Here is a 27,000-nt window from a genome sequence, read left to right on the forward strand (position 1 = left end):
ATGTTGCACATTACTGTTGCCTGCTTGGCGCCATGGTAGACTGCTCTAGAGTCGTGAAGTAAAGAGTTGATCCTAAAGTCCCAGATACGAATTCCGCTTTGGGTCATGGAAACCTGTCCTTTGGATGAGACTGTATAAACTTCCCCTATGAAAAGTTCCTAGATTTTTGTATGCACTGAAATGAAATTGGGAAGAACACTACATCTCTCTTTGCAGACCTTCAGTACATATACTGTGGTTTCATAAATTTTTGTTGGCGTCAAATTTCGTGGATTTTGTAAAATGGACATTTCCAAGGATACATAATTTCGAGGACAAAAGCATTGTCTGTACAAATGAATAACACATTTCTTCATTCAATGAACATTGAATTTCGTGGATCTGCTCAACAATGAAATCCTCGAAAATTGGTGCTCATGCAACGAATATTGATAAAACCACAATATACATTGTACATGTAGTATATATATATACATACATGCATGTATCTTCAATCTCAACCTGCTCAGTATGTAACCTTGAAATTCAAAATCTTGTAGGAAAAAGAAGCAGACATGTTTAAAGTAACATTTAATAAATTATTCATAATATATATATAGCATACAAATATTTAAATGAGGTCCAAATGTCTTACAGAACGTAATACTATAAAATGCGTGGTTTTTGGATAGAATCTGACACAACAGAACAAATTTTAGCTCTAACTGGCTGTAAGCCACATGTCACAAAACATTTACACAACAGAAAAAGGACAACATTTATAAAAGAAAAATATTTCTTCGATTTTGAAGGGGGGGGGGGTTACTGGAAGGATACCCCATTATATAGTATCTGTTTTAATTTTTTTTCTAGCTCTAAGCATGTACATTGTATGTAGCACCAAATGATGTGATATGTGGGAAAACACTCAAATCTGCAGATTTCTACCATGTACCGTAGAAAAATATTTTTTATCTTATTATTATAAAATCAGGGGGAAAAAAGTAAAGGAGAAAATTTAGAGAAAAAGAAGTTTCTGAAAATACAACTTATAGTTTACATAAAATATACTGACATGATTAGGGCATATTGAACAGAAGTGTTTTATATATCTGCAACTACCATGATCATATGCCCAGTTGACCTTGTCTTTGACCCGACGATGATCTGCAGCTGTTTTGTAATCATCGGTAAGACTTTTATTTTAAAATAACACAAGTTAAGTCACTAAATGCCTCTGGACAGGTTTTTACACAGTAATGGAAGACATCAAATTTTCACCTTAGTTTTTCAGGTAAAATTAAATTGTAGAAAAAGTGCATCTCACATTTTAAATGATGATTGTTTTCCTAATAATCTTGACAAATAATTAACCATTTACTAAATCTGAGTAAAGAAAAATGGACTGTCAATCTGAATCAAAATGAGGCTTGATTACAAGTAGTCTAGTGAGTTACAACTTCAAGTTAACATTGATAGAAATTGTACTAATGTTGCCATAAAAATTCCCTATAATCAATTCCTTGTTAACTTTTGTCAAATAAAGGCTGTTACAAGATTAACAAATACAATCTTTAAACACAAGAACGTGTACAAAATATATATACTAGTATTGACAATCTCGCAAGTGTATATTTACATGTACCTAGTAATATTATAAATTGTATTCTTCACCCCTAAATATATCTTATAGCGATGCAATATAATTCTTTTGAATTGAACCTGCAAACAATTGACACATCTTTTAGATAGGAAATGTCATCCAAATAGCATCTGTTAACATTCAGGACCATCATTGTTATGACTAAACTAAGGAGGACAAATTATGCTGCTGAATGTACCACACTTAATGCCATACATATATGTAGTATTTTGATTGAAAAAAAAATTTGATGACTGAAAAATGTTCTATATTAAAATAATGACTACAGTTATATTGATTGGAAATGAAAATAATGATAATTGGTCAAATATGATAAATGATGCCAAACATTTACAAATGTGCAATGATAACATTTTAAAAATATCACTGAAATTGTACATGTTGTAAATGTAAGACAACTTTATCAACCTTTAATGATAAAAGAATGCTACAATTTCAATTTACATTGAAGTCATTCCCAAAAATTAATTATTATTAGAAATTCTGTATAAATCAAATGCAATACAGATGTACAAAATACAAAAAGTAAATCATCTGAATAATAGCACACTTTTTTTTCATATCACAATGTAAACTTGGTCACTTTTTATATAGTCAAGGGGAGATAATGCTAAATGCAACACAATTTGCACACAGTCTCACTACATTTATGTACATGTACTTGGTTTTATCTATGATTGACTTTTTAATATTAAGTATTTTAACAGCTGATCCAATACAGAGTACTTTGGCTGGTGAAACATATTACTAAATGCATCTTACAACACAAATAGCCACCAACAGCCCATATTTTCTCAGCATTTTTTAAATCAAATGATTAAATTTTTCATGAAGTTGTTTTGAAATATACAGTATAAATTCTTTAAAATATTAAATGGAAACAAGACATAATTTGAAATTCATGCATACACTTTATCTGGTATGATTGTTAACAAAATGGACATCTTCCAAACCAGATGAATTCAAAAATATTGACAATAAGAAAAAAATTCACTTCAATCATACAAAAATGTGGGCATATATCTTTCTTTTTCATCTTTGAATTCATTCTCTACAGATGACTTGTGGCGATGAAACTTGACAAGTATGGAGGATTTCAGAGTTCGGCTGTTCGCTATTTAACCGTGGAACCATTCATGGATCGACTGAGAATTTTGGATTGCATTCGTGAAAGTTCAGACTCACTCTCATTCTTTTCTTTGACTGGTTTCAGAGTTTCTTCTTGCTGCAATAAGACAACAGAGAAAATTAATGTTTTGCTCTGACTTTCATAGTTTTACTGCATTTAGAAATGTGAGATATTTTCTAGTGACAAGTTGATTTCTATGGTTACCAATGAGTGACAATTGTTTATTCAAAATGATAGACAGAAGATTATTTAATGACTCTTCATAGTTATCCACCAGAACCAATAGCAGATCACCATGACAATATCAAATATACGCATAGTACAGAGGACTACAAACACCCAAGAGCTCTACAAAGTGGACCATCCTACTATATAACACTATACATGTGTATTAAATAAACTTTATGGTTTTAATTGATAGTTCTGGGTGGCTTCAGGTTGTCAAGAAAACTCATTAAAGAGTCATTTTGTGCTACATCTTCACAGGCATCTGAAGCTTTATTTATTAATCCTCATCAAAACAAAGATTCGGTTTCATTTCAATTTCCCAAGCGATGCTGCCTGAACACTCTTAGTGGAAAAAATAAATCGTCACATTTTGACTGTCGTGAAATTTTTCCAGCATTCCAGCCTCTGTAGCGGCCCTATTAGTCCTCAGTGTCGGGTGACAAGTCATACAATATTATGTAACTCACTCAAGAGACATTGATTTTTCTGCTGCATTCTCATGCAGTCTGACAACTGTATTGTTTACTGTGCAATCTTCTACAGACATTCCACCAATTATAGTCACATGGGATTATTCATTTTTTGTTCCAGACTGTTTTGTTATACAATCAGGGGCCAAAAGCCCTTTGATCCAAAGCCTTTTTGTTTTATCAAAAAACTGCATTTCAGAATCATACCAAAAACAGACAAATTCTTGATGATATAATAATTTTAGGGCAGTAATCTGCTACTGATAATTTATTCGGGCTATGAACATTATCATTTTTATGAGTCACATGAGACATGCAGAACAACTGATCCACGCTTGGTGAACTTTTCCACCCAATTTTATTTATCAACTTGACAATTGTTTGAAACATGGCTAAAATTGTTCCCCTTTTGAAAACAACAAAGAAAATAAATTCATCCATTTCTAAAATAATGATCATTATAAATTGAACCTACAGTTGCAAATCACAAATTAAGCCATGGCAAAAACGAGTGAAACGAAATAGTGAAAACTAAAGTCAAAACTTTTAAATTAAACCAGCTAGAATACATACCACATTTCATACTAGCTATTTTACTGAAGCGCTGGTGTAATTTTGTTTTCAAAAATCTAATAGTAGATGACAATGCAAAGTGCACCCTTATATTCATGGGGAAACACTGTCAATTTGAAATCGGCCATTCTATCAAATATATGCAAGCAATAATGTTTATATATCAATTTGGTCAGAATCATGGCCCTAAATTAACCTTCTTGTTATTTAAAACATGCTCTGAAATCATCAGTTCAATCTAATCAATTAATAAAGAAATATAATTTTTGCCTCAGGAGTAATATGAAATCTTTCTTTGGGGACCCATTGGTACGTACAGCATCTTCATTTTGCATGGTTTTGAGTATGTTGAGTATATGATATCATATGCCACATGACTTCCAAACTAACTTATTCTCAAGTTAAAGTTGCATATGGCTTGCTCAAATTAGTTTGACAAAATGACATATTGCGAATCAAATACAAATGGATGTTATTTTAAAGCAAGACCAGATACAGTAATTATATTATATTACATGTATGTCCACTTTTTTATGCAAAAACTTCTTGAAGATGATTGGATATATCAAGACATTTATACCTCTTTTAACCTTGATGCCTGCTGTTCTAACTTAAGCTCTAAACTGGTCCTCTTGTTTGGTTTCTTTTGCGATTCCCATTCCTGAACCCTTTGCTTCTCCTTGACTTTATCAAACACTTTGTTTAGCTCTGGTTTTTCCAAGATGTTCTTACCCCTAAAATGCAATATAAAGCCAATACATGTTTATTTATTGTCAACATGAATATATGTGTCATGAAATATCAAAAGTCTAATTTCCCATGATTTCTCTGTGTATTGACTACATGAAAGATCAAATCTTTATAGCCATCTTTTTGAATGTACATGTACAGTATAACAAATGCAGGAGAGTAAAGTTCATTAAAAAACAATACCATTTCTTAAATATTACAAAGCAAGAACCAAAAAAAAGTTCAACTCTGAAAAATAAAATTCTATGAAAATGCTTATTAAGAATTTAGCTGTAACCTATTTTTGAATCTGACCTACTTTAAACTTGACCTACATTTTATAGTTGAGAAGCAGCTCTTTATGAACGGCCATCCGAGCAGGGGAGGCAATACAGGGGTTGGCTAGCTTCTTCGGTTTTATGAGTAAATCGTCATTTCCTGGATCGGACAGTCTTTTGTCTATCTCTGAATTGGAGGATTTCCGTTCACGTAAAATCACTTTCTCCTTCAGCGAGTGTGATAACATGTCTATGGTGTTTTCTTTTTCCGTGGGAGCGTCGATCACGTCTTCGTCCTGGTAATCGGGCTCTGGCTCGGGCAGGTCGTAGCTGTCATCTGTAACAACAACGTGACCAGTGCTATAGTTAGTACGTGACCAGGTGATTTACGGCATCAATCAATTATAAAATCATTAAGCCCTCACTTCATTTGGGGCATCAATAAAAGTAGACTACATGTAGTATACACATGTAATCACCTCTATTTCTCAAATTTATAAAAATTAATCAAACATGCAAGGGATTTTATCATGTATTTGTAACAGTTGCTAAATTAGTTATTTATATAATTAGTGTTAAAAGGAATTACAGGTAAGCAGAAAGTTATCATTGATCATGCTCATTATATTGACAATAAATAATCAGCTAGCTTAAAATGATGAATGTGATATACATGTATATGAAATATATTGTTACCAGGCAAGATAATTCTGTCTTAATTAAAATGAATTTGAACAATTCACAGCCAAAATACCTGGATACAAAATTTGCAAAGTCCTGCAGCACTATTTCCTTAAAATTGTACTATAATATGCATGTAAACAATAAATCAAGTTCAAATTATTCTCAAGTATATCTTCTACAAAAAGACTTGTCAACATAATATCATTTCTATTTTCTGAGAAGTAATCATGATACAGAGTCAATAAATTTTTATCCCGTTTTTTCTCTCCAGCAGAAGATTGAGTAATTCCAGATAATTAACTGTTACTAGATGTCAATGAAGAAATCATTTCCCTCCCCATGGCAATTCATCCCTAAGACATCTTTTTCTCCTCAGATCAAATCCCCCTGACTTACTACACTGAAGCCCGAACTCAGAGGGAGGAAAAACAGAGGAGAACTCACAAAGAGGGGCTTGTTCTTCAACCAGGGAAAGCACTGCACACCCAACAAAGGACGCTTTGTCAGAAATCAAAATGAACTTTAATGTTCTTCTCAGGAGGTCTTACAATATCTGTTCATTTGATCACCCCTGTGCATTTCTTTGGTGGGGTAACTACCGGTGGTAGATCGTGGTGATAAGGACAATGTTGTGTGACAGTGTAACATATTGTTTATACTCAGGCTCTCAGATTCAAACATGTTTATATGACTGGTGTTGAACTGAATCATTATATTTATAAAACAATTAATGAATAATGTTTTGAAATGCAACTGTTGAAATTTTTAAACATAATTTAGTTATTGTTAAAAAAAAAATTTCATGAGTTTATTTCCATTATATCAAGAGGTAGATTAGATTTCATCTGACACCTGCATAAACCCACCACCCTGATCCCCCTTTACAATTGTTCTGTATCCATAATATATTACATATTTTTTTGAATTGTATATATTATGTTGGCAATACATCAAATTATTAGAAATGGTTAGTACTTTAGTCACAGTTGAAACCACAAATATTGTCAATTTTCAAACCAAATACAGATTAATTACAAGTGCTTATACCATCCACCAATCACAGGGTTAGAAGAGCTAGCAGTTTCATTGAATGTTGTCTATCTGTCTGTCTATTCATTTTGATGCCTGTTGGTCTCTCTTATAGTATGTTTATCTGTCTTTCTGTTTGTCCATCTGTTTATCTATTTAGCTATCTATCTAGCTATTTATCTATCTGTCTGTCTAGCAGTTTGCATGTCTGTCTGTCTGTTTATCTGCTAGCAGGACTGCTGAAGACCAACCAGATTTCAGTGAAATGTTAATAAAAAATGTACCAATGGGTTAAGAATATTTGAAAATTGAGTTTAGTATGCAAGTAATTTTTCTTATTTTCTTGCACTTATGGATTAAATTCAGTTAGACAACATATAATTAAAAGTAGGAGATGTCTAAAGAAAAGTCAAACTGCTAGCATTATGCTTTTTTTTCTAGGTGCTTCTACTAATTATAAGTCCTAGTTCAGTGCTTAGTACAGGACGGCACACTATGCACTTGGTACCTATAGATATGATACTGCTGATAACATTGCTGAACTGTCGGACGAATCGAAATCGCTTCTGTCGGAGTTCTACGCCCTCGGTCTCGTCCTCGTAGTCGGGGAGTGGAGTCTCGGGGGCGGTGTCACCTTATAACAGCCCAAAGCAACAAGCATGCACCACAAAATAACTAATACATGCATATGAATTTAGAATACATGCAACCCACATTAAAGGCAATATGTCAACTGAATAATCATAAACAGTGTCAAAGTAACTAAATATCTTTATGACCTAATATCTGGAGCAATTGTATTTTTTAGAAAATCTACAATACTTAAAAAACCTTGATAAATAAAAAAGGCATTATGTTGGGTTTTTTTTCTTCCAACTATGCTATATTTAGATGTTCTGGGATGCCTGTATTTAACTTTCACAGGTAAATTTACTGGGGTGGGGGGTTACCTGCATGCTTTATGATATTACCTGTAAGTTTTGGTCTCTCCACTGTCTGCATATCTGTCACCAATTTATCTGGAACTGCAGTTGTGCTCTGAAAAAGAAAGAAGAAAAAATCATGAGAAAACACTGAAACTTTAATATATTTTGTTCAATATACCATAAGGATGCCTCAGAGTTAATATTGTTTGAACTGATGAATGAAAATCATAATTTACTCAAATTAACAGAATTAGGTGTCTGGAGGAAAAATAATGTACATGTTATGCCAAATTCCTCTAAAATTGCTCAATTTCATGTAAATCATCTGTTAAATATTTTGTAAAAATTCTCCACAGGGCACCAATTCAAAGACTTTATTTTATGTCCTAATTGCAATGGACTAGAATACATTTTATAGTTAGGGGGTGATGGACTTCATGCTTTTTATGCTTAGATTGTTCAAACTCATTTTCTGTGTTGTCAATATTGCTCATGCTAGCTACAGGCAAATCACAGTGAATTCATATGACATTGCTTTTGATGGCTTATTATTATAATACTGTTGGTTAACCTGAACCAATTATAGATGCAATAACGTACGAGCTATAAGCCATAGTCACCTTAAGACATATACATGTATCTGTTCATATTGCCTTTTTATAGTTTATACCTTAATTGACCAGCAGCACAAACACCCTTTCAGTTACCGGGGGTATTTCAAATGTGATTCATATTTCAACAACAATGACACAGCTTTTGCAAAGGAAAATTTAACTCAGTTCAACTGATTACCCAGTACATTATATGAAAAATTCTTTCTTAAAATTCCTATTTTCCAGGCGATATGATAATCACAGTATATAGTATTTCCACAATTTCTAGTTATTATAAGTCAATCCGTCCATGCAGATTTATTCAGTTTACATTCACAAACACAGCCATACATAAAAGTCCCACGAGACTCGAGTTAATTACAGAGGAAATAAACATACCTTAAAATTTACGGGAGGACCATCAAATTGTAATTTCTACCTGTAGTTAAATCTATCCTCTAGACTATATACCTGAGATATAGCTTGGCTTTTGATGATGGCTGCTTTATCAGTAGTCCTTGATCAGCCAGACCATAAGGTGACTCTGTATTACGCAGTGACATTTAGGAGGGGGCCCAGAGGCTGGGAGAGAGTTGCCCAGGCTGGCAGTGAGTGGTGTTCACACAAGACAGAAGGCTAAGGGGCAGGTAAACCAGGTACAAGTTTGTAGTGCCTGGTGACTATTAATTATTCTGTGGGAACATAACATTTGGATTCCGATCACCAACAGCGCTAGCTGAATTGATTTTAATATTATACATTAACATGGATGTGTGGAATATTTGGGGTATGTTAAAGTGAGTCAAAGATCCTGACCTTACAATGAATCTCTCTCGGACTTAAGAATATCTCAAATTGTTGAAATCGATACCAAGACAAATCAACTCAGAATCAAGAATGTCTCAATAAAGCACAGTAACTGCGGAGTCTCGCAGTGTTCCAAAATGAGATTTGACTGTAATTTCTTTGCTTACTTGAATCCCAAAGATGAAATGAAATCAGTGTTACAGGCATGTATGCATCTCTTTTTCTCCTCTCCTACTGCCCAAATTTACCATCAGCCCCTTGGGAGGGTATAACATTATAATTGATAGGCTATTCATCAAATTTTATCGTTAACCTCTCATCCTTTGTAGGAATTTATACTGACAAAACTAACTGTGTTAATTTGTAGTCAATATCATAAACCACTCTACCCTCTCTATTCTGATAAGAACAAAATGAACAGATGAATGGACTCATCAAGGATTGATACATCGTCATGCATGACTATAATAACAGGAGGATATGAGCTCCTAGTATATTGTTTGTAAATATTGCTGTCAGCATTACAGAAGGGAGGATATCAAATCCCTTCAGCCACGACCTGCTGACCTTATATAAACTTTAGCATCACCACTAGAATCATTTCAAAATTCATGGAGATGAATTTTAGTGCAATTAAATTTATACACTCAGGTGTACAGAGACACAACTTCATGGGCAAGTAACTGATTATCATATGAATGATAGGGCAATATGATAAATGCCACAGGCACTTGTTTTGTATATGGGGTACCCCCTACGAAACAAATGCCTGTGATAAATACTTTTTGAAACTAAATTCATAGGGAATTTATATCCACTAATTACACAAAAACCTAGAAACTAATGACAAATAGTCTAAGAAAATACAAATATATCATGTCTGAATTGGAGAACCACCAACCTTTAAGTGAGTTTAGTGACTGAAGCTCCCTAATACCACTTGGCCTGTCAGTGTGTCTGTATAAATAGTTGTATGGTATTTTGTTTAAAAATTTCAGGTCCTTGACTGATAACTTTACGCTGATAAAAAGGTGGCGCTCTTTACATAACTGAGTACACTGAAGTATTTACCCCATCATATGGGTCGAATGTTTCTAGATAAATAATAAAATCTATCCTAAAAATAAACCATCCCCTTTTAACTTACAAACATATATCTAAGTATTTTTTTTATAAATATTTAATTGTGTACTGTTGACTTACACATTTATTTTGATTGAGGTCCACTAATTGCAGGTTGTGATACTTATGTCAAAGTAGTCTGTCACATTTGAATACTAGAAAGTTCTTTTTTTCTCTTTGATTTTTCAAGTGTTTACAAAGTCAGTCCACTGTGAGAATTTGTACTCTCAGCTATAAACACCTGATAACACAGTTAAATCCTCTATATATAACAGATTCCATAGATATATAATCAGATTTTACGAAACATCAACATTATATAACACAGTACTGACAGATACGTGTCATAATACTCTCGCTGACTCTGTCAGCCGGACCTCGTTCTATTTATATCTCACCTTCAGCCCTGGCACCTCCTTGTCTCTCGCCCCTCTGTCCCTGAGAGAATTCACAGCCCCTTTACCCAATGAAAAACTTGTTTATAGGTCAGGGTTCACAAACAGGAAGTAACTCTTTAAGCCTCCTTCAAATTGGCACCAGCAACCTTAAAGCTGCTTTTTACACAAACAGTCCACAATATATATTTTTTTATGAATTTTCATCAGCTGAGTCTAAAATTTTGGCACTTATATCCAGGTAAAAGTGTATAGGGTCCAGGACAGTTAAAATTCATCAGGTGTAGCTCATTAATTCAGAATCAGTCACCTGTGAAGGTATTTATCAATGAGCTTTACTATAATGACATTTCTTGCAGAAAATTTAAACCACAAACATAAACAGTGGTCAATACCTGCCTGATACAGGCCTATTAAACCATGTTCCACCACTGTATAACCCTCAAATGAAGCTTAATTTATCACACGAACCACATGCAAATTAGTTTTTGTTGTTTTTTTACTCCTTTGACACAAGTCCAAGCCAAGGTTGTAACACACAGGTAATGAATGGGGTCTATAAATAGGTCAATACCTAAGATCAATACACAGCAAACAGACAGTAGGTCCAGATTCTGTCAATCTGTACTGTGCCATGTCATGGCAGTTACAAGTTATACTGTCTTTTAATTATACAGCAGAGTTACTCCCCTTGAATTGTAAACTAATAGTGACAGTGTCAACAAGTATTTGCAGGTATTTAAAACTGGGAATCAAGTCAAACTTATCTGAAAATGGGGAAAACTAACAAAAGCTATTGGAAATAGGAGCTAGGCTTTGTGGTGATTCAATCATAACACTCCTTTAAAAAAGATTAATATAAATTCAATATTATCCATTTTATGTATTATGTTAAGAAAATACAAATATATCAGCTCCCCCCCCCCCCCCCCCCCCCCCCCGCCATTTCAGTGCTGGTCCCAGTTAGCAACTGTGGCCTGTCAGTGTGTCAGAAAAGTTTAAAGGCATGCTTTAAAAATTTATAGGGATGTGAAAAATGCTAACCCCTCCTTAAAAACATTTTTACATATATTTGATTACTGTATTAAACCTATAGCTTTATATGGCTGTGAGAATGGAGCATTATTAATGTTACTCCAAAAAGGAAAAATATCCCTCTTTTTGATATATTTAAAGATTGGGAAGTTGAAAAACTCAATATGAAATTCTGTAAATACATTATGGGTGTATCTAAATCTTGTACAAATATTCATGTACTGGTATAGACTAGAACATACATCATCTAACCTACTGAAAGCAGCTCTCAATGAGTGCAAATCAAACATCATCAACAGTGATCCTCTATATATACTCCAGTATATTATTCTACAGTGAAAAACTTATATATTAATTTGTCCCTTTGTAAAAAACTAAGTGAAAACAAATTTAAATTGTACATGAAAAGACAACTCAGTAATAGTTTTTTAAACATTTGGATTTATATTCTGGTACCTGAGAGAATTATTTGGAAGGCTTTGGTAAATTAAATACATATTTTAAGTATAAAAGGTATTTTTATTTTGAAAAATACTTGAATATGAAAAACCGAGACAATCGGGTAATTCTCACAAAATTCAGAATATATATTGTTTAAGGGTGGAAACGGGTAGATATGAAAGGAAAATTAATAAATGTGGTAAAAATGTAAATTCTTCCAGGTGTGAGGACAGTTACTGCACCTCAAGTCCAACTGAGGATGAATTGCATTTTTTGTGAATGTTACTTTATAATGACTCAAGAAGAGAGTTTTTGATAAAATCTTTAAAACCTTTCCTAATTTGATACTGCTTAACAATGTTGACCTGTTTACATGGATTATGTCAAATGAAGATTCTGAGTTTGTTGTTTTATTATGCCAACTTTTAAATGCAAATTTTAATAAGAGAAAACAACATAGTTCAATATAGGCATATTGCAGATATTATACATAGGCCACTTATAATGTACATTCTATACAGTCCTAAAAGAAGATAACTAACTCTCTGTTCATTATACAATGTTTGTTTTGTTCTGTTTTGTATATGTATAACTGTGATGATTTTGGACACTGTTCTGTATGCTCCACTGTGGGCCCAAATTGGTTGAATAAATATTCTAAATGTAATGTAGCTCACTGGTCTAGAAAATGGGGGGAAAACTGTGAACCAGAGGGATTGATCATTTCAATACTTGCAGGTAACCAACCTCCCCCCCCCCCAATCCACACACACACACACCTAGGCAAGTCAAGGCAAAGTGCCTCCTGACATCACTGTCAACAACAGTATTTAATCCCACCTTAGAATGACAAGTCCCCTTAGCAGTGAAGAATTAAAACATTGTACAGCAGGGTTACTCCATTTACTGGCAACATCAAAGATAGTCTCATGCATGTAGCCAATAACCTTGTCCTCTGTAAAAAATTTTTTTGACTTCTCCATTCTAGTCAATCAAAGGAAAGTTGGCTCACCAAATTAGTCTGTTTACGGTATCAATGCCTGTTAACATCATTACTGCCTTTCTTACCCTAGATACATTAACATGACGTGAGGAAAAGAGGAAGTGGTTGACATATTATACATAAGCAGTAAAATTAAGCAAAGATGACAAAAGACGTACTGTATATACATGCATATGAATATTGGAGTCATGTTCACTCATAAACAAAGAGGAATAACGACTGAAACCCCTGAAGGGCTCTCCTTTCCTCCCCAGACTTATGTGAAATCTATGACTGTATGGAAGGATCTCAAGTAAACCTGGCAACATATTGAAATATGATAATCGTATACTAAATTTTTATATTCAGCAAGCTACTGGAGACTTTCCTTGAAGACTTCAGCTGAAATCAGTAAATGAAAAGCTTTTTGTCAGATTTCAACTGATCATATTAGTGGCCTAAATGTTTCAATGTACCCCAGGTATGTATTATATTATTTCAAAATGCTACATACAGACTTGCTGTGTTCTTATTGCTATTAAATGACTTAATTCTTTCTCCATCTTTTAACATGAACACTGTATTGCTAAGACAATAACCCCTATGTTAAATAGTTCATGTCAGCAAGGTAAAAATTAGGTACATTGGTGACCTGTAACCTTAAAATTTTAACTGGACACAAAGAAATTTTTCAGATTCCTTTTACACAAATAAATTTTTCAGATTCTATTTAGACAGTGTTACCCTGTGTTTCAGCCTACTTTAGCATAACAACCTCTTGACCATGTCACATACCTTGTAACATCTATAGATTTCCTGTGGTCAGAACAGTTAGTTAATCCACTTCAATCCTTGTGTAAGTTAATTATAATCCACTGAACTAAACAAGCACCTGTCTGCTCTAGAAGCTTAGTATATCTTATAATCACAAGGGAGACTTTATATTGACTATATAAGTACTACAGAGTAACCATTCCTACCCTTTATAAAGTACTTCCTTCCTCTATACCAGCCTGTTGATCAGTCAAGACTTATAAAGATCATAAACAACAATTAGTACAACATATATAGAACCTTATATATATAGTTACATCTGTATAAGAGAGTCGAAGATCAATCCCATTAAAATTTAAACCCAGTTTTATTTTTTTTCCTACCTCAAATCTTGATTTTATCTGACATGATAAAATGTGTTCTTAGTTATTGCTGTTAGTGAGCCCAAAATCAATCTCATTTGAATTTGAACTGCGTTTATATATTTTTTCCACACTCTAGGTTTTGAAATTAATTATAAAGCTCTGACATCAAATCTTGTGTGTGTATTTTTTGGCTTAATTTTGAGAACATCGTGTACTCAGTAAGTGAAAGAAGCAGTATGTTGAACAGTTCCCAGCATTATAAATGCAGAGTAATAATTTTGATTTATCAATGTGTTAGATAACACAAAACATCAATAATCCTATGCTGGCATACATTATCAGGTAATTCAGTTATATGTGTATTGATGACTTCCTGATGGACAGACCAGACATGCATGTCCATCACCTGCGTTGTCATGCATGCATCAGTCATCTTGTAGAACCAGGAAAGAGTTATAAGTAAAAGACTGGTCAAGTTTGTGTAGAAACTGCCTATAATGCACACCTAACCCTGTGTAACAATCATATAGCACCTGTGGGTTTTTTTCATCATGCATGCATGGTCAGTATCTTGTAGAACAGCTATGTAAAGCCCAGTTTACACGCTCTGCTTTAGCAGCTGCATTTTTGGTCTGCATTTTACTCTGCAAAGCAGACAGAGAGTTTACACCAACTGCTTACCTTGCCTGCTCTCACTTTTTAGCCATATTGCACAGAATGGTCAGTTAACCTGCTTTGTGTAAGCAAGTTCATATTCTGTCTGCTTGCATGCCTGCAGTGCAAAACCCTTGTTTACACGCTCTGCTTTTGCAGCTCTGCTTCAAAGCAGCTGCAAAAGCAGAGCGTGTAAACCGGGCTTAACAGTTTTCTGTCCATAGAAGAGCCAGTTTTGTGTTGAGCGAATCATAATGCATCCTAGAAGGAAGACCATAATGTCCACCGTACCCTGTGTAACAATCATATAACACCTGTGTCATCATGCACACATGGTCAATATTTTGTGGAGCTGGGGTCATTTTTCTGTAAAATAGTGGTCGGTTTTGTGTAAAGTGGACTATAAAGCACACCTAAACACCATGTAACAATCATATAACACTGTGTAAAACATCATGTCCTCTGATCTAATTGTCACACAGCAGGAAATAGAAGAGAGAATTTAAAACCTGACAAACACTGATCCATCATTCATAGGAAACAGTCCTTATCTACACTTCACGTCCCAGTAATAATCACCAACTTATCACAGCACTTATGCTTTGTTTACATCAGTTCATCATTTCATTCACTGCATTTAATCATATACTTCCACAAGGTTTATCACACAAGCTAATTAACAAGTTTGAGGAATTTGTATGTTGAACACATGAAGTTTCACTTTTGATTAAAGAGGCCAAAGCAAACTTTATCAAACTCTGTCTGTTTTGCCCAACACCTTTCATAACATTTTGCAGTAAAATTCAGTAACCATTAGCATGACCTCAGCCAAAAAGAGAAAGAAAGAATGACAGCATTGTATTAATTTGCTCCTGAAAAAAATATTTGTCTTATTAACAATATCTGTTGTCAACCATTTGTTCCTCATATTGCAATCAAGTACCCACAGATAACACTAAAATCATAAACACTTTACTACAGATTACATGCAATATATTGGTTCCTGCATGTTGGGGGTTACTTTGATCAGTTCTGTCTCTTAAACAGTACAGGGGCCTTTATAGATGCCACCTAGTATAATTTGGGGGACAGATTTTGAGCAGCTCTATCACAAATATGAGAGGAATCTATATGAATGCCTCCTGCAGTCAGTTTGGGGGGACAGACTTTGACTAACTGTAGGAATCTATATGGATGCCTCCTGCAGTCTGTTAGGGACAGACTTTGACTAACTGTAGGAATCTATATGGATGCCTCCTGCAGTCTGTTAGGGACAGACTTTGACCAGCTCTGTCACAAATACCAGAGGAATCTATATGGATGCCTCCTGCAGTCTGTTAGGGACAGACTTTGACCAGCTCTGTCACAAATACCAGAGGAATCTATATGGATGCCTCCTGCAGTCTGTTAGGGACAGACTTTGACCAGCTCTGTCACAAATACCAGAGGAATCTATATGGATGCCTCCTGCAGTCAGTTTGGAGGACAGACTTTGACCAGATTAAATCTTCATTACAAACACTAGTCTACTGTTTTCTTCAGATAAGCCCCCCTCTCCTGGTGCCTGTATCAGCCACTTAATCCCCCAGCTATCTGTGTCTATCATGTTATTCCATCAGGAGGAAGGAGTCATCAGAAGTTATCTAAAACAAGCAGTGCAGCACCCGATCCCACAGATAAAGAGTCACATCAACAACCCAATCAAACAGCCCTCAATCAGGGAAAATTAGGGGGGTCACAGGTAAAGGGATCAGATGGAGGGATAAAAATAGATTACAGGTGAGTTGTCTCTCCCCCAGAGTGTGGGAAGATTTAGAAGAAACGGGAGCCAGTATACTGTACATGTACATATCTAATCCAAAGTTTAGTGCAATCACTGGGTATTGAGTGGTTAGTGCTATCATAGCAATACAGTATTTCGTAAATCTTGGAAGGATAAACATAGGTTGTTTGAACCAATATTCTCATCAGAAAATAGTTAAAGGCATTAAGTTCCTGGCAGAAGAATTTATGGATTATATACTTCAACAATTATAATATGCATTAATTTTTATGAAGCTCTCGGGATAATATTGGAAAATTAATGGATAAGATAGTTTTAGCCTGAGAATTCATCCATTACATTAATTGATCAATGTAATAATTAAAACCACACTATTCAATTAAAGAACTTAGGTTATCAAAAGCTACTTAAGATTTGTTACCATCTAGGTGAGTCATTGTTGCATGATTTATGTATTGTGTCACCTCAATACATAATTTTGATCAACGAGACCTTTATGTTTTTTTTAATACTTAATGCACAATTTTTTTCCCTTCTTCAAAACATGCATCAAAATCCATGGAAATAAATCCTGTTCAATAATTTATCTGTCCTGTTATCTAAGTGTTAGCTGAAAATCTGTGGCGATGATCGAATGAAAAAAAAAAAGTTCTTTGGTTCGCACTCGCGCAGGTTTATTAACAATCTGTACTCGATATTGATTCTTCTGAAGGAAAAAAAAACTATCTGGCCTCTTTAAAATAACGTCCTCCTGATTGTGGTAATCAATAATTTTATCCGTTTTAACACCGCTAAGCCTTTCTTTGATACGTTGTCTCAAAATCCGAGAAAGAAAAGATGTCCTCAAATTTTGGTTTTAAATGCCTACAGGCACAAATTCTGTACAAATTTAGTTAAAGGTTTTAAATATTTTAAAAGAGTTCCTGAGAAAAAAAATTTAAAAGTTGAATAAAAAATTTGCAAAATGATTATTCTATCAATATTGTCATAAAAATTTCACATATCTCATAAAAATTTCACAGCAGGAAATAGCATTATTTTAATCGCCACATTCGCGACAATTTAACTTGTATAAATTGCCCTTCTCGGGAAGAAAGGAAGTAGGAATTCCGATTTTTTTATGTAATTTTTCCTTTTGTTCAGGAAGAGCCTCTAGTCTTTTATCAGTGAGGTACAATAAAATTTGGATTAGTAGGACTTCCCTTTTAAAATTGTCACTGTTATTTACCAAGATTTATGTATATAATTCAGCTCAAGAGGACTTGACATAGTCACATTGTAAAATATGCCGAACATTTTTGTGCATCTCACAGGACTTCTGGGAAAGCTAGCTCTCCATCAATTTAAAAGAGCAGTTATAAATATCAAAGGGGAAATTTGTAATGCTTTGTAATGGGCTACTTAAAAAATCACAAGTTTGAGAGTAGAGTCAGGCATTAATTTATCAGTATCAAACTCCATATTCAAATTTCCCAATGTAAATTTTTAATGAGACATCATTAAAGTGTACCATTGATTTGCTAAAAAAAAATCTTATACAATCTGTCAAAATGAGATTTGTAGTTTGATAATGGGCAATGCCTACCAAAGTGTTAAATATTGAACTGATCGTTTCATTATTCAGTGATATTTCAGAGAGAGACAAATGCTTACAATAATTATTATAATTTATATTGTACCTTAGATCGACCTCGAACGACCTTGCCCTTGACTCGTCCTCCACCGATTTGGACAATATTCAGGTTCCCTGCTTGAATCATGGTCACTGCGAATATTCTTCACATTTAATCCCCAAGAAATAACAAAAAATGTCAACACAGGATTATGCCACTGTTTTTCTAAGAACTACATCCCAGAATTAACATACTAGCTGGTATAAAAACATTGAACACTGTGTCACCTTGTACCTTCTGAATTAAGAAATAAATGAAATGTCAACAGTTATTCGGTAGGTTTGCACAGTCCAATTTACAGTTTGCTTTCTCCTGTTTGAGTATATATAGACTCTGTGCCAGCCTATCTTGGAGGTAAAAACCGTTTATCGGTTTGGTCTCGGAGACAGAACAAGTATACCTGTCCTTATCTTTTCTGACCTGCTGATACCTAATGAGATAAAATTTAAATTTCCAGGGCTCGTCTTAATAGGTAAACAAATACAGCTCAGGTATTGTTTTAACACTTTATGTAAAAAAAAAATTCTACACAATTTACAAGTCCCCGTTTATAAATGGAGCAATAAAACTCCTGCAACTTTTATACCTTGTGTATCCAAATAATTCAGAAGTAGCTGTAAAATAAATATTCCCGTTTAAGAATGGGCAAGCGACCTGAAATTGATACACCTCTCCAACGCTTCAACTCCCATGAAATATTCAGGATATTCAAAAACAACATTTAATTTGACATGGTACCTGCACTTAGCAAATCTTCAATCACACACATATTCCACAATAGAAAAGGTGACACATGAATTTATATTGCGAGATGAAATCTCCGAAATCCAGCTTGATCATAGACGTGTCAGATCTATATCACTCAGTACAAATTAATCAATATACAAGTAAACAATTGAAAGATGTCTTTTTTTGTCCTTTTCTATGGTACATCAACATGGCCAATTAAACGTTTGTATGCGTAAAAGTCCTCACAAAAATTTGATGTTCAAAAAAAGCAGTGAAAAACCACAGGAATCTAGCACCTACACAATGTTATTACTTATCCCAGCCTGAAGAATTTGCTTTAATTTTCTTCCTAAAAAGGAAATTCAATTCCCTCCACATACAAAAATTCTCCACAGGTACAAATTCTTGCGAGATTTTAAAAAAAAAACTTTCTCCCTGCTTTAATCGGTGTGCCCTCCAGGCATAAAAAATATATACCGTGACATCTGCTCATTAATTGTAACAGGTTTACCGAAAAATCAAGGGACATCATTCTAAATAATAAATGTCTAGGCTAAGGGGGACAACTGCTTTAAAAAAAAAAACTATTGCAGTCAAAATTCATAGGGGTTGTAAGAGACTAACAAAGTCAAGAGTACTGAAAAAATTCAAGCTTCAAAATCTAATCTGTTCATTATATAATTTCATCATTACATGTTTTCAGAGTTAAAAAAAGAAGATCTGATCATGCATACATAATTAATATGTGAAGTATCATAACATAACAATTTTAAATCTATAATAATTCTTTTGATTCAAAAGCTTTTAAGATTTTAGAAGTCAATCTCCTCGTCAACAGTTACTAAACTTAACGTGATCAGTGAAGTTACATTGCAAAATAAATTGAGTGACTCAATGAAACCCTTAGCATGAATAAAGATCAGTCCGACAGTCACTTCAAAACTGATTTTTTTTTTTCAAAATTACACTGTACTTAAACTGATAGGTAGAAACAATAGAAAACACCTGGGATTTCACTTAGCCCAGATTTCAGTCCTTGGCATTTGTAAAACACATTTTCTCAATCTTGACAGTTAAAAACCGTCATCTACATATATCAACCCTTTGTGTGCTGACTTGATTTTAAGTGATTGTACATGATGTCTATTAAATAAATAATGAATTTCTTTGACATCACTTTAATTAAGAAGACCATTTTTTTAGCCTTAATTTATTTATTTCAATATAGATCAAGTTTTTAAAGAAGAGTTTAATTCTATTTCCAAGCATACAGAAGCAATCCTGAGATTTGTGAAGCATCCATTATGTCCATGTATTTGCATTGAATAATTGTATTTTTGCTCAAAAATCCATCAAAGAGGTCTGCAAGTCTATTACGAAAGTCAGACCTTTTGGGTGATTCATATTGCTCTGTTACATGTACGTAATATTCACACAGTATACCTACAAAAGCCATTAGCTTTTTATCTTAATAGAAATGGCCGTCTATTTCTATAACTTCATGGTGTGATTTTAACTGGAAATTCTGCAACCAGTAGTGATTTTTTTTTCATAGTAATCACAGACATTGCTTCATTATGTCTGCAATTTATGTGCTAAAATAATGATACCGTGTCTACAAGCTGTTATAACTACTTAATGAACAAAAACAGACCGACACACTTTGTCATAACCGCAAACCACCTAACAAACACTGACACAAATCACAAGCTTTGGTCTGACAGTGACTGTGTACGGGAAATATTGTGACAGACACGTGACTATAACTAACTCATAGTGTTACTAATGACAATAATGTCCCAGTCTTAATGAAATTCCATAGGACAATGACACACAAAAACTACTGTATCAAAAATTTAATTTTATGATTCATTTTTCCCATTTTCTTTAAGCCATTTTAGGTTTCACCCCCCCCCTTTTCTAAGCCATCTGTTTCTCTCCCTTTCGTATTCTTTTTTTTATTTCTTGCTTTTAACAAACTTTTTGATTTCATTCAATTCAACACATCAAAAATTAATTTTAAGTTTCATCCTACTTTTCTAATCCATTTGCTTCTCTCCCTTTCCTATTTTTTTTCTGGGCAAAAATAAGATGTTACACTGCTTTCTTGAACTTTTAAAATACATTCAATTTGTTTAAAGCAACAGATCATACACCCAACAGCATCTGAATTACAAAACCTTGTCTACATAGCCATCAGCCCTGTAACATCGCTCAACCATGTCTGAATTAGAACCAGAGACAAGAGGCATGTGTGTAGAAAACTCTTCTCAAACTAATTCAATTTTAAAGCAGGATCACCAAGGTCAAGTAAAAAGATATCAACTCTTAAAAGACCTCAATTGGCTTCCTCCCCACAATTAAAAAAACCCTTCTGTGATACTTGATAAAGGAATTACTTCTGATCCAGCTACTGCAAGCTACTCTCTCTCTTTCTCCATTTCTTTCTTTCTTTCTGAGTCTCTCTCTATTTCTTTCTTTCTATCTAAGTTTCTCTCTTTCTCTCTGATAAACATTCACACACAAACAGCTGGTAAAATTTCTCTGCCATAAAACCTGGAGAATAATTAACATCAAAGTTCTTTTCTTCACCCCTCCCTGCCACAGTATATATGTATATATCAGAACCCCCCTCTTCCGTAAACTTTTCCCCCTCTATAACACTTAGCCCAGCTCCTGACTTCCATCTGGCCTCCTCTACTGAAGACACCCCATGGCATCCATCATAATTACTTAGAGGTATCACTTCCTCTCAGATTTAAGAACATTCCATAAGACCCGACAAGATTTTGAGTAAAACCTCCTGTGCAGATAATTAAACAGACAACGTTTTTTGTAAATAAATCATTCTCCTGCATTATATATTTCACTGAACAAAAATAGAAGGTAAAGAAAGATGGCAACCACTTCTGAGATTTTTCATCCTAAAGGATTTTGGTTTCTTACAGTCATATATACTGTCATGTAAAATCTGCCTTTATGCAAGTGAATAACCCCTATAATTTCATCACACGATCCCCAAATTAGGTTTGTTGTTCCACCTACAAGATTGCTAATGTGCCCCCTCCACATGACCTACCCACCACACATCAAATCAAAATGCCCCCTCCACATGCCATACTGCACAGATCATAGTCAATACATGTATGTTGTTTTCAGTTGAACACGCTCAATAGCTGACGTCACATAAACATTAAACGACATCACAATGTAAACAATTGTAACAGAATGGTTTGCTATCTCAGGAAAAGTGTAAACTTCATTAATAAATCTTCGACAGGATAAATTCATTATGTAGACACTTAGAGGGGTAATACGGAAATATGTGGGGTCCTTGAAAAAATGTATGTATTAGTGTCTACATAACTAATAATGTACATGTAAAAGATGGCAGTTTACACACCATGTCGCCTGCATGGCAAAGTGGTAGAGCATCTACAGAATAAAAAGTTGATCCTTATGTTGCAGGTTCAAATCTATATGTGGGACGTGGAGTCTGGTCCTTCAGCTAAGACCATATGTACACACCAAGGTCCCCTATTGCAGTAGATGCTGGCAAAAAAAGCCTCAATGGCCCTGAGTGCCAAGTAAAGGTGGTGTCCTCTCCATATGAGTGAAAAATTCTTGAGTGGGATGTTAAACAACAAACAAACACCCCCCCCCCAAAAAAAAGTGAATTTAGACCATTAAAAATCAGTTTTATGAATGAAATTGTTGAAACATGATAAAATGTCCCCAATAATTATGCTCTAATGAAAAATGATTAAACATCCTCAATAATGCCCTAACTTTAAAATGATCAAAAACATTAAAAGTTTCCTCAATTCTTCTACCTGTGACCCATTGTGTTTTAACTAACAACCTTAGGCCAGACTTCAAACACATTTCTAGTGAAAAGCTATTTCCTTCAACATTGACTTCAATTTAAGGTTTTATGTCAACTAAAGACCGCAAGGCATCTGAAAACAAACACTGTGTGTTTACTCCAACTTCCTTTCTCAAATATGACTTCTTGGTTGTCCTAATATGTTCAAATCAGAACACCCAGTCACAAAAGTATCTCAATGAATGACCCAGCTCTAATGATTAACAGGGACTTAATTTCTATTTTATCATTAAACGTGTCAACATCAGAACGTTCATCTTCACCAGCATACCTATGCTAGGCTGAGTGGTCTTGCATCTGCAATGATGGCATGAATTGATGGTCATGCCTGCCATGGAATATGGAGATGCAATCAAGATATCATTTTGGTTTTATCATATAGACCAGTGGCGGATTTAAGGGGGGGCGCACCCGGCGCGCGCCCCCCCTAAAATTGTTAAAGTTAGCGTAAATCAAATATGTCTACTTGGTAGACCTCATTTTCACCCTTCAAAATCTCTAGAATCCAGGAGCTTCCGGGGGCTTCGCCCCCTGGGCCCCCACCAGGGCTTTGGTAGACCTCATATTTAACCCTTCAAAATCTCTAGAATCCAGGAGCTTATTGGGGCTTTGCCCACCTGGGCCCCCACCAGGGCTTTGCCCTGGACCCACTTGGGGCCTCAAGGCAGCCCCCAGACCCCTTGCCTAATTTTGGCGCCCCCCCTAACTCCAAATCCTGGATCCGCGCCTGTAGACTGCTGGAAATATTTTATCACCAGTCATAATGTGACCCATTTTTAATTCCACTGACAAAATGACATGCATGCTTGCAACAACTGCTCAGATACTTATGTTGCAAAACTGAAATATATCTTTTCACATTAATTGTTTGTGTGTACAGTGGACCCTCAGATATCTGGACCCCAGGTATCCGGATGCTTCAGTATCCGGACGATTTTTCATCAGGACGAAATTTTTAAATGTTATATTGTCTTGTTTAACAGGTGCTTCAGGTTACGGATGCTTCACATATCCGGACAAATTGACTAGGAACCAAAGCGTCCGGATAAATGAGGCTCCACTGTATACCTTAATCTCTTCATGGCATGCTCACATTTTCTGGATTAAATTCAAAGGTTAATAGATCTGTTGTTGAATCTTACTAAAAATGAATAACACCAGATTGCCAGACAGATAAACTTCTGGTCAGAAGAGCTCAATTAACTTAATAAAAACTCATCTATATTAACCTTGGTGCCTTTTTGGTCAGGAGTTAAAAATAGTCTTACTTAAATAAATATACTTTCACTTAAGTAGATTTTGGAATTCTTTCTTCAGAAATGTTTATCTGTACAGTCAGTTCCTGATTCAAGAGTTTCCTTAATTTCATGAATTATATTTCTAACAATTTTGAAAATGTTTTTTTGTGGAGGTCAGCCGGGTTTGATTGCCAGTGGCCAGATACCTCAGTTGACCGAGACCTAACCTGAGATTCAGGGGGCCCCGGCCAGTTCAAATCTCAGTCTGTTCCGCTGCATTGTTCTCCTCTCCCATTCCATTTTATTGTAGAATGTCCAGAAGTTTTATTCTCATACTTTTTTGTACAAACTTTACTGTTTATGTTCTGTGTTTTAATTACACTATTTTAATTAACAAATGAAAAAGATACCAGATCACTTCTAAGTTCTCTAAGGTGAGAGTTCACATACATTACACAGGTACAGTTTAATATCAACGTACTCACCATGCAGTCTTCCAATAGGGCACTTTCAACCCCCCTTTCGTCATGCTGAAAGTTAAAAAAAAAAAATTCTGAAGTAATATGATATGTCACTTAATGCATGCAATTTAACTTCACGTATTACGCATGTTTTTTTTTAACAAAATACAACAGCTTTGCTGTGAAATTTTGCTATCACAGGCATATTTTTTTTTTTCTTGTTCGTACTAAAGAAATACAGATGCAATTGGGTGTTTGGAAAATATATAGCTAGCTAATTTATATGATTGTAAAATGTTTTTGATGGAGTACAAGCATATGGCATTCAAACTATACTCTTAATTTATTTAACCATTTAAATATTAAAATATTACAACAAAAGAATCGCTGATGAGGAACATTTAATGCCTTTAAAAATTAAAATCAAAACAACTCATACAAATGTAAACTAAATTTACATAAAAATGTCTTAATTTATGAGAACAGTAACTTCACATAATGACATTAAGATTTCACATAACGATCGACACTACGAAAGCAGGTTTAACAAGTAAGAGTACCCAGAAATTCTGATCGAGGGTTTTGAAGTGCTTCATAAATGGGGCTTCTTCTGTCAGTTTGTCAGAAATATATGACAGGCTTTTATGTGTTCCTGTTAGAAGTTTTCCCCCTCAATAAGTGGGTACTTTAGACCTGTTATCAACATGCTAGTAGGAAGTTACACCAAACATTAAGTCCCGATATGGTAACAGAAAATATTATTGTACTGATTTTATAACATTGAAAATTTTGCCTCAGAAGTGTGAAATGAGCATGAATTTCTTTTGTGACCTCTTCACACGTAAAGATGCGGTCATTGGTACGAAGTAATTTTGATTGTCAGCGAGGTTCTAGTCGGGCCAGTTACAGGGTGATATTTACGGAACCAGTGTCCATTACAGAGTCTATAGGGGTCACTGTCATTGTTGAAATATATTGGTCACACTCTGCTTATTTCTATACAAAACAGATTTGGCAATTTTTTTTCTTCACCGAGTTTTTCAGTATGGTACGAATTAAGGCTGATCTAATTTATGGAGAAAGATTGAAAGAGAAATGAAAACAAGGAAGATGTATAAAATTAAGATTATTGATAAATAAATGATTTTTTCCATGAAAATATTATAAGCCTAATATTTAGCATGTTTAAGCACTTCAAAATAAATAAAATGATTAATTAACAACAATTTTTCAATAATGAATTTTTAAAAATTCACATTAATACAATTACATTAAAGTAATGGAACCTGTAATACGTTTTTCTATAAACACAAACCTTCATATATTTGGAGGGAACATACCCCACACAGCTATCTCTCAGGGCTCTAGCCCCCCACCACTCACAATTATTTTTGTGACAATCATAAATTTCAAATCTGTCTCCTTTTTCAAAACTCAAAATATTCTCAGAACCCTCGCCCTGTGGGGCATCAAACGCAGACACTGCATAATAAATTTCCATGCCAGTAAAATGCTTCTACACACAGTAACCATCACATGGTTAATGAACAATTTCCTTGCGTCAGTTTGTGTTTATATCAACGTGGATTACAGAGTTATGCCCCTTGAAAACACAGCGTGCATGGAAGACAGTCTAGGCCTATTAACTCTGCTGCAAACATAAGCTTTATGCAAAACTGTAGACTTGCAAAACATTGCGCTCGTACCAGTAAATGTTGTTTTAAATATTCATCAACTCGTAATCAGTTATCGATGGTGTCTGCAGCTCACATGCTCACACAACGGAACAAGACCTACTTGTACTTTCGATATTGATCCATGAGGATGCTGCGACTAATCAACGAAAACAAGGCGTGTCTATCTCTCTAAATAGAAATAACTGTTACTCCTGCAAATAATTAGCCAAGAATTGTTTTGATATTCTTTTTTAACTTTTGTCTACCATTTTCATGATAAGAGAATGTACATTTTTTCATACTGGCCATAAGTGAGTCACAAGGTTAGCTTTTTTAAAAAAGCTGAGTGTCAGCCACTGGAATACAGAAAGTTTCTTTCTTGTTTTGTAATGGTTTATGATTTGATCTATCCATCATGTTGGGTTCCTTAAATGTAATAAATGCCATTGTAAGATATGGAAGGGAATTACCGCCAAAAGTCTATGTATCTTGCTTTAATTCTTATTCTGCCTACTTCTTTATGCTTTGTTATTATTGTAATTATATGTCACTTTATTGTTTTCATATTCGTCTTTATTACATTTCACTTTGACTTTTATCCTTCTTCATTTTGTCCTTACTTCTATGTTGCTTTATTCTTGTAAATTCATTTTACTTTCTTTTAAATTGATACAGTTTCTTAATGATTATATCTATTA

The 27,000-nt window shown here is 34.4% G+C and overlaps 1 protein-coding gene across 2 annotated transcripts; it reads right to left on the reverse strand.

The window, feature by feature from the left end:
- Positions 1–553: 553 nt before the first annotated feature.
- On the reverse strand, positions 554–26,288 carry LOC134266988 (uncharacterized). 2 transcript variants are annotated; one of them, XM_062749213.1, is made up of 6 exons: positions 25,942–26,288; positions 24,651–24,695; positions 7,734–7,800; positions 5,107–5,386; positions 4,623–4,776; positions 554–2,867 (listed from the first exon to the last, which is right to left on the reverse strand). In XM_062749213.1, the coding sequence occupies exons 1-6, from the start codon at positions 26,125–26,127 to the stop codon at positions 2,757–2,759; spliced, it is 843 nt and encodes a 280-aa protein (XP_062605197.1). In that variant the 5' UTR covers positions 26,128–26,288; the 3' UTR covers positions 554–2,756. The 2 variants fall into 2 exon arrangements, with proteins under 2 accessions (XP_062605197.1, XP_062605198.1); XM_062749214.1 differs by lacking the exons at positions 24,651–24,695; positions 25,942–26,288 and adding an exon at positions 18,319–18,788.
- Between the last annotated feature and the right edge of the window lie 712 nt (positions 26,289–27,000).

Source organism: Saccostrea cucullata, unplaced genomic scaffold (genome assembly GCF_032062105.1).
Source record: "Saccostrea cucullata isolate Sc308-1 unplaced genomic scaffold, CSIRO_AGI_Scuc_v1 ctg464, whole genome shotgun sequence".
Taxonomy (NCBI): Eukaryota; Metazoa; Mollusca; class Bivalvia; order Ostreida; family Ostreidae; genus Saccostrea; species Saccostrea cuccullata.

Coding starts and splice junctions, on each gene's coding strand:
- LOC134266988 (XM_062749213.1), bottom strand. CDS start 26,127: ATGGAAATTTATTATGCAGTGTCTGCGTTTGATGCCCCACAGGGCGAG. Junction 24,696..25,941: donor TTCCCTCCAAATATATGAAG/GTTTGTGTTTAT, acceptor TTTAACTTTCAG/CATGACGAAAGGGGGGTTGA. Junction 4,777..5,106: donor CTGCTTCTCAACTATAAAAT/GTAGGTCAAGTT, acceptor ATTGCATTTTAG/GGGTAAGAACATCTTGGAAA.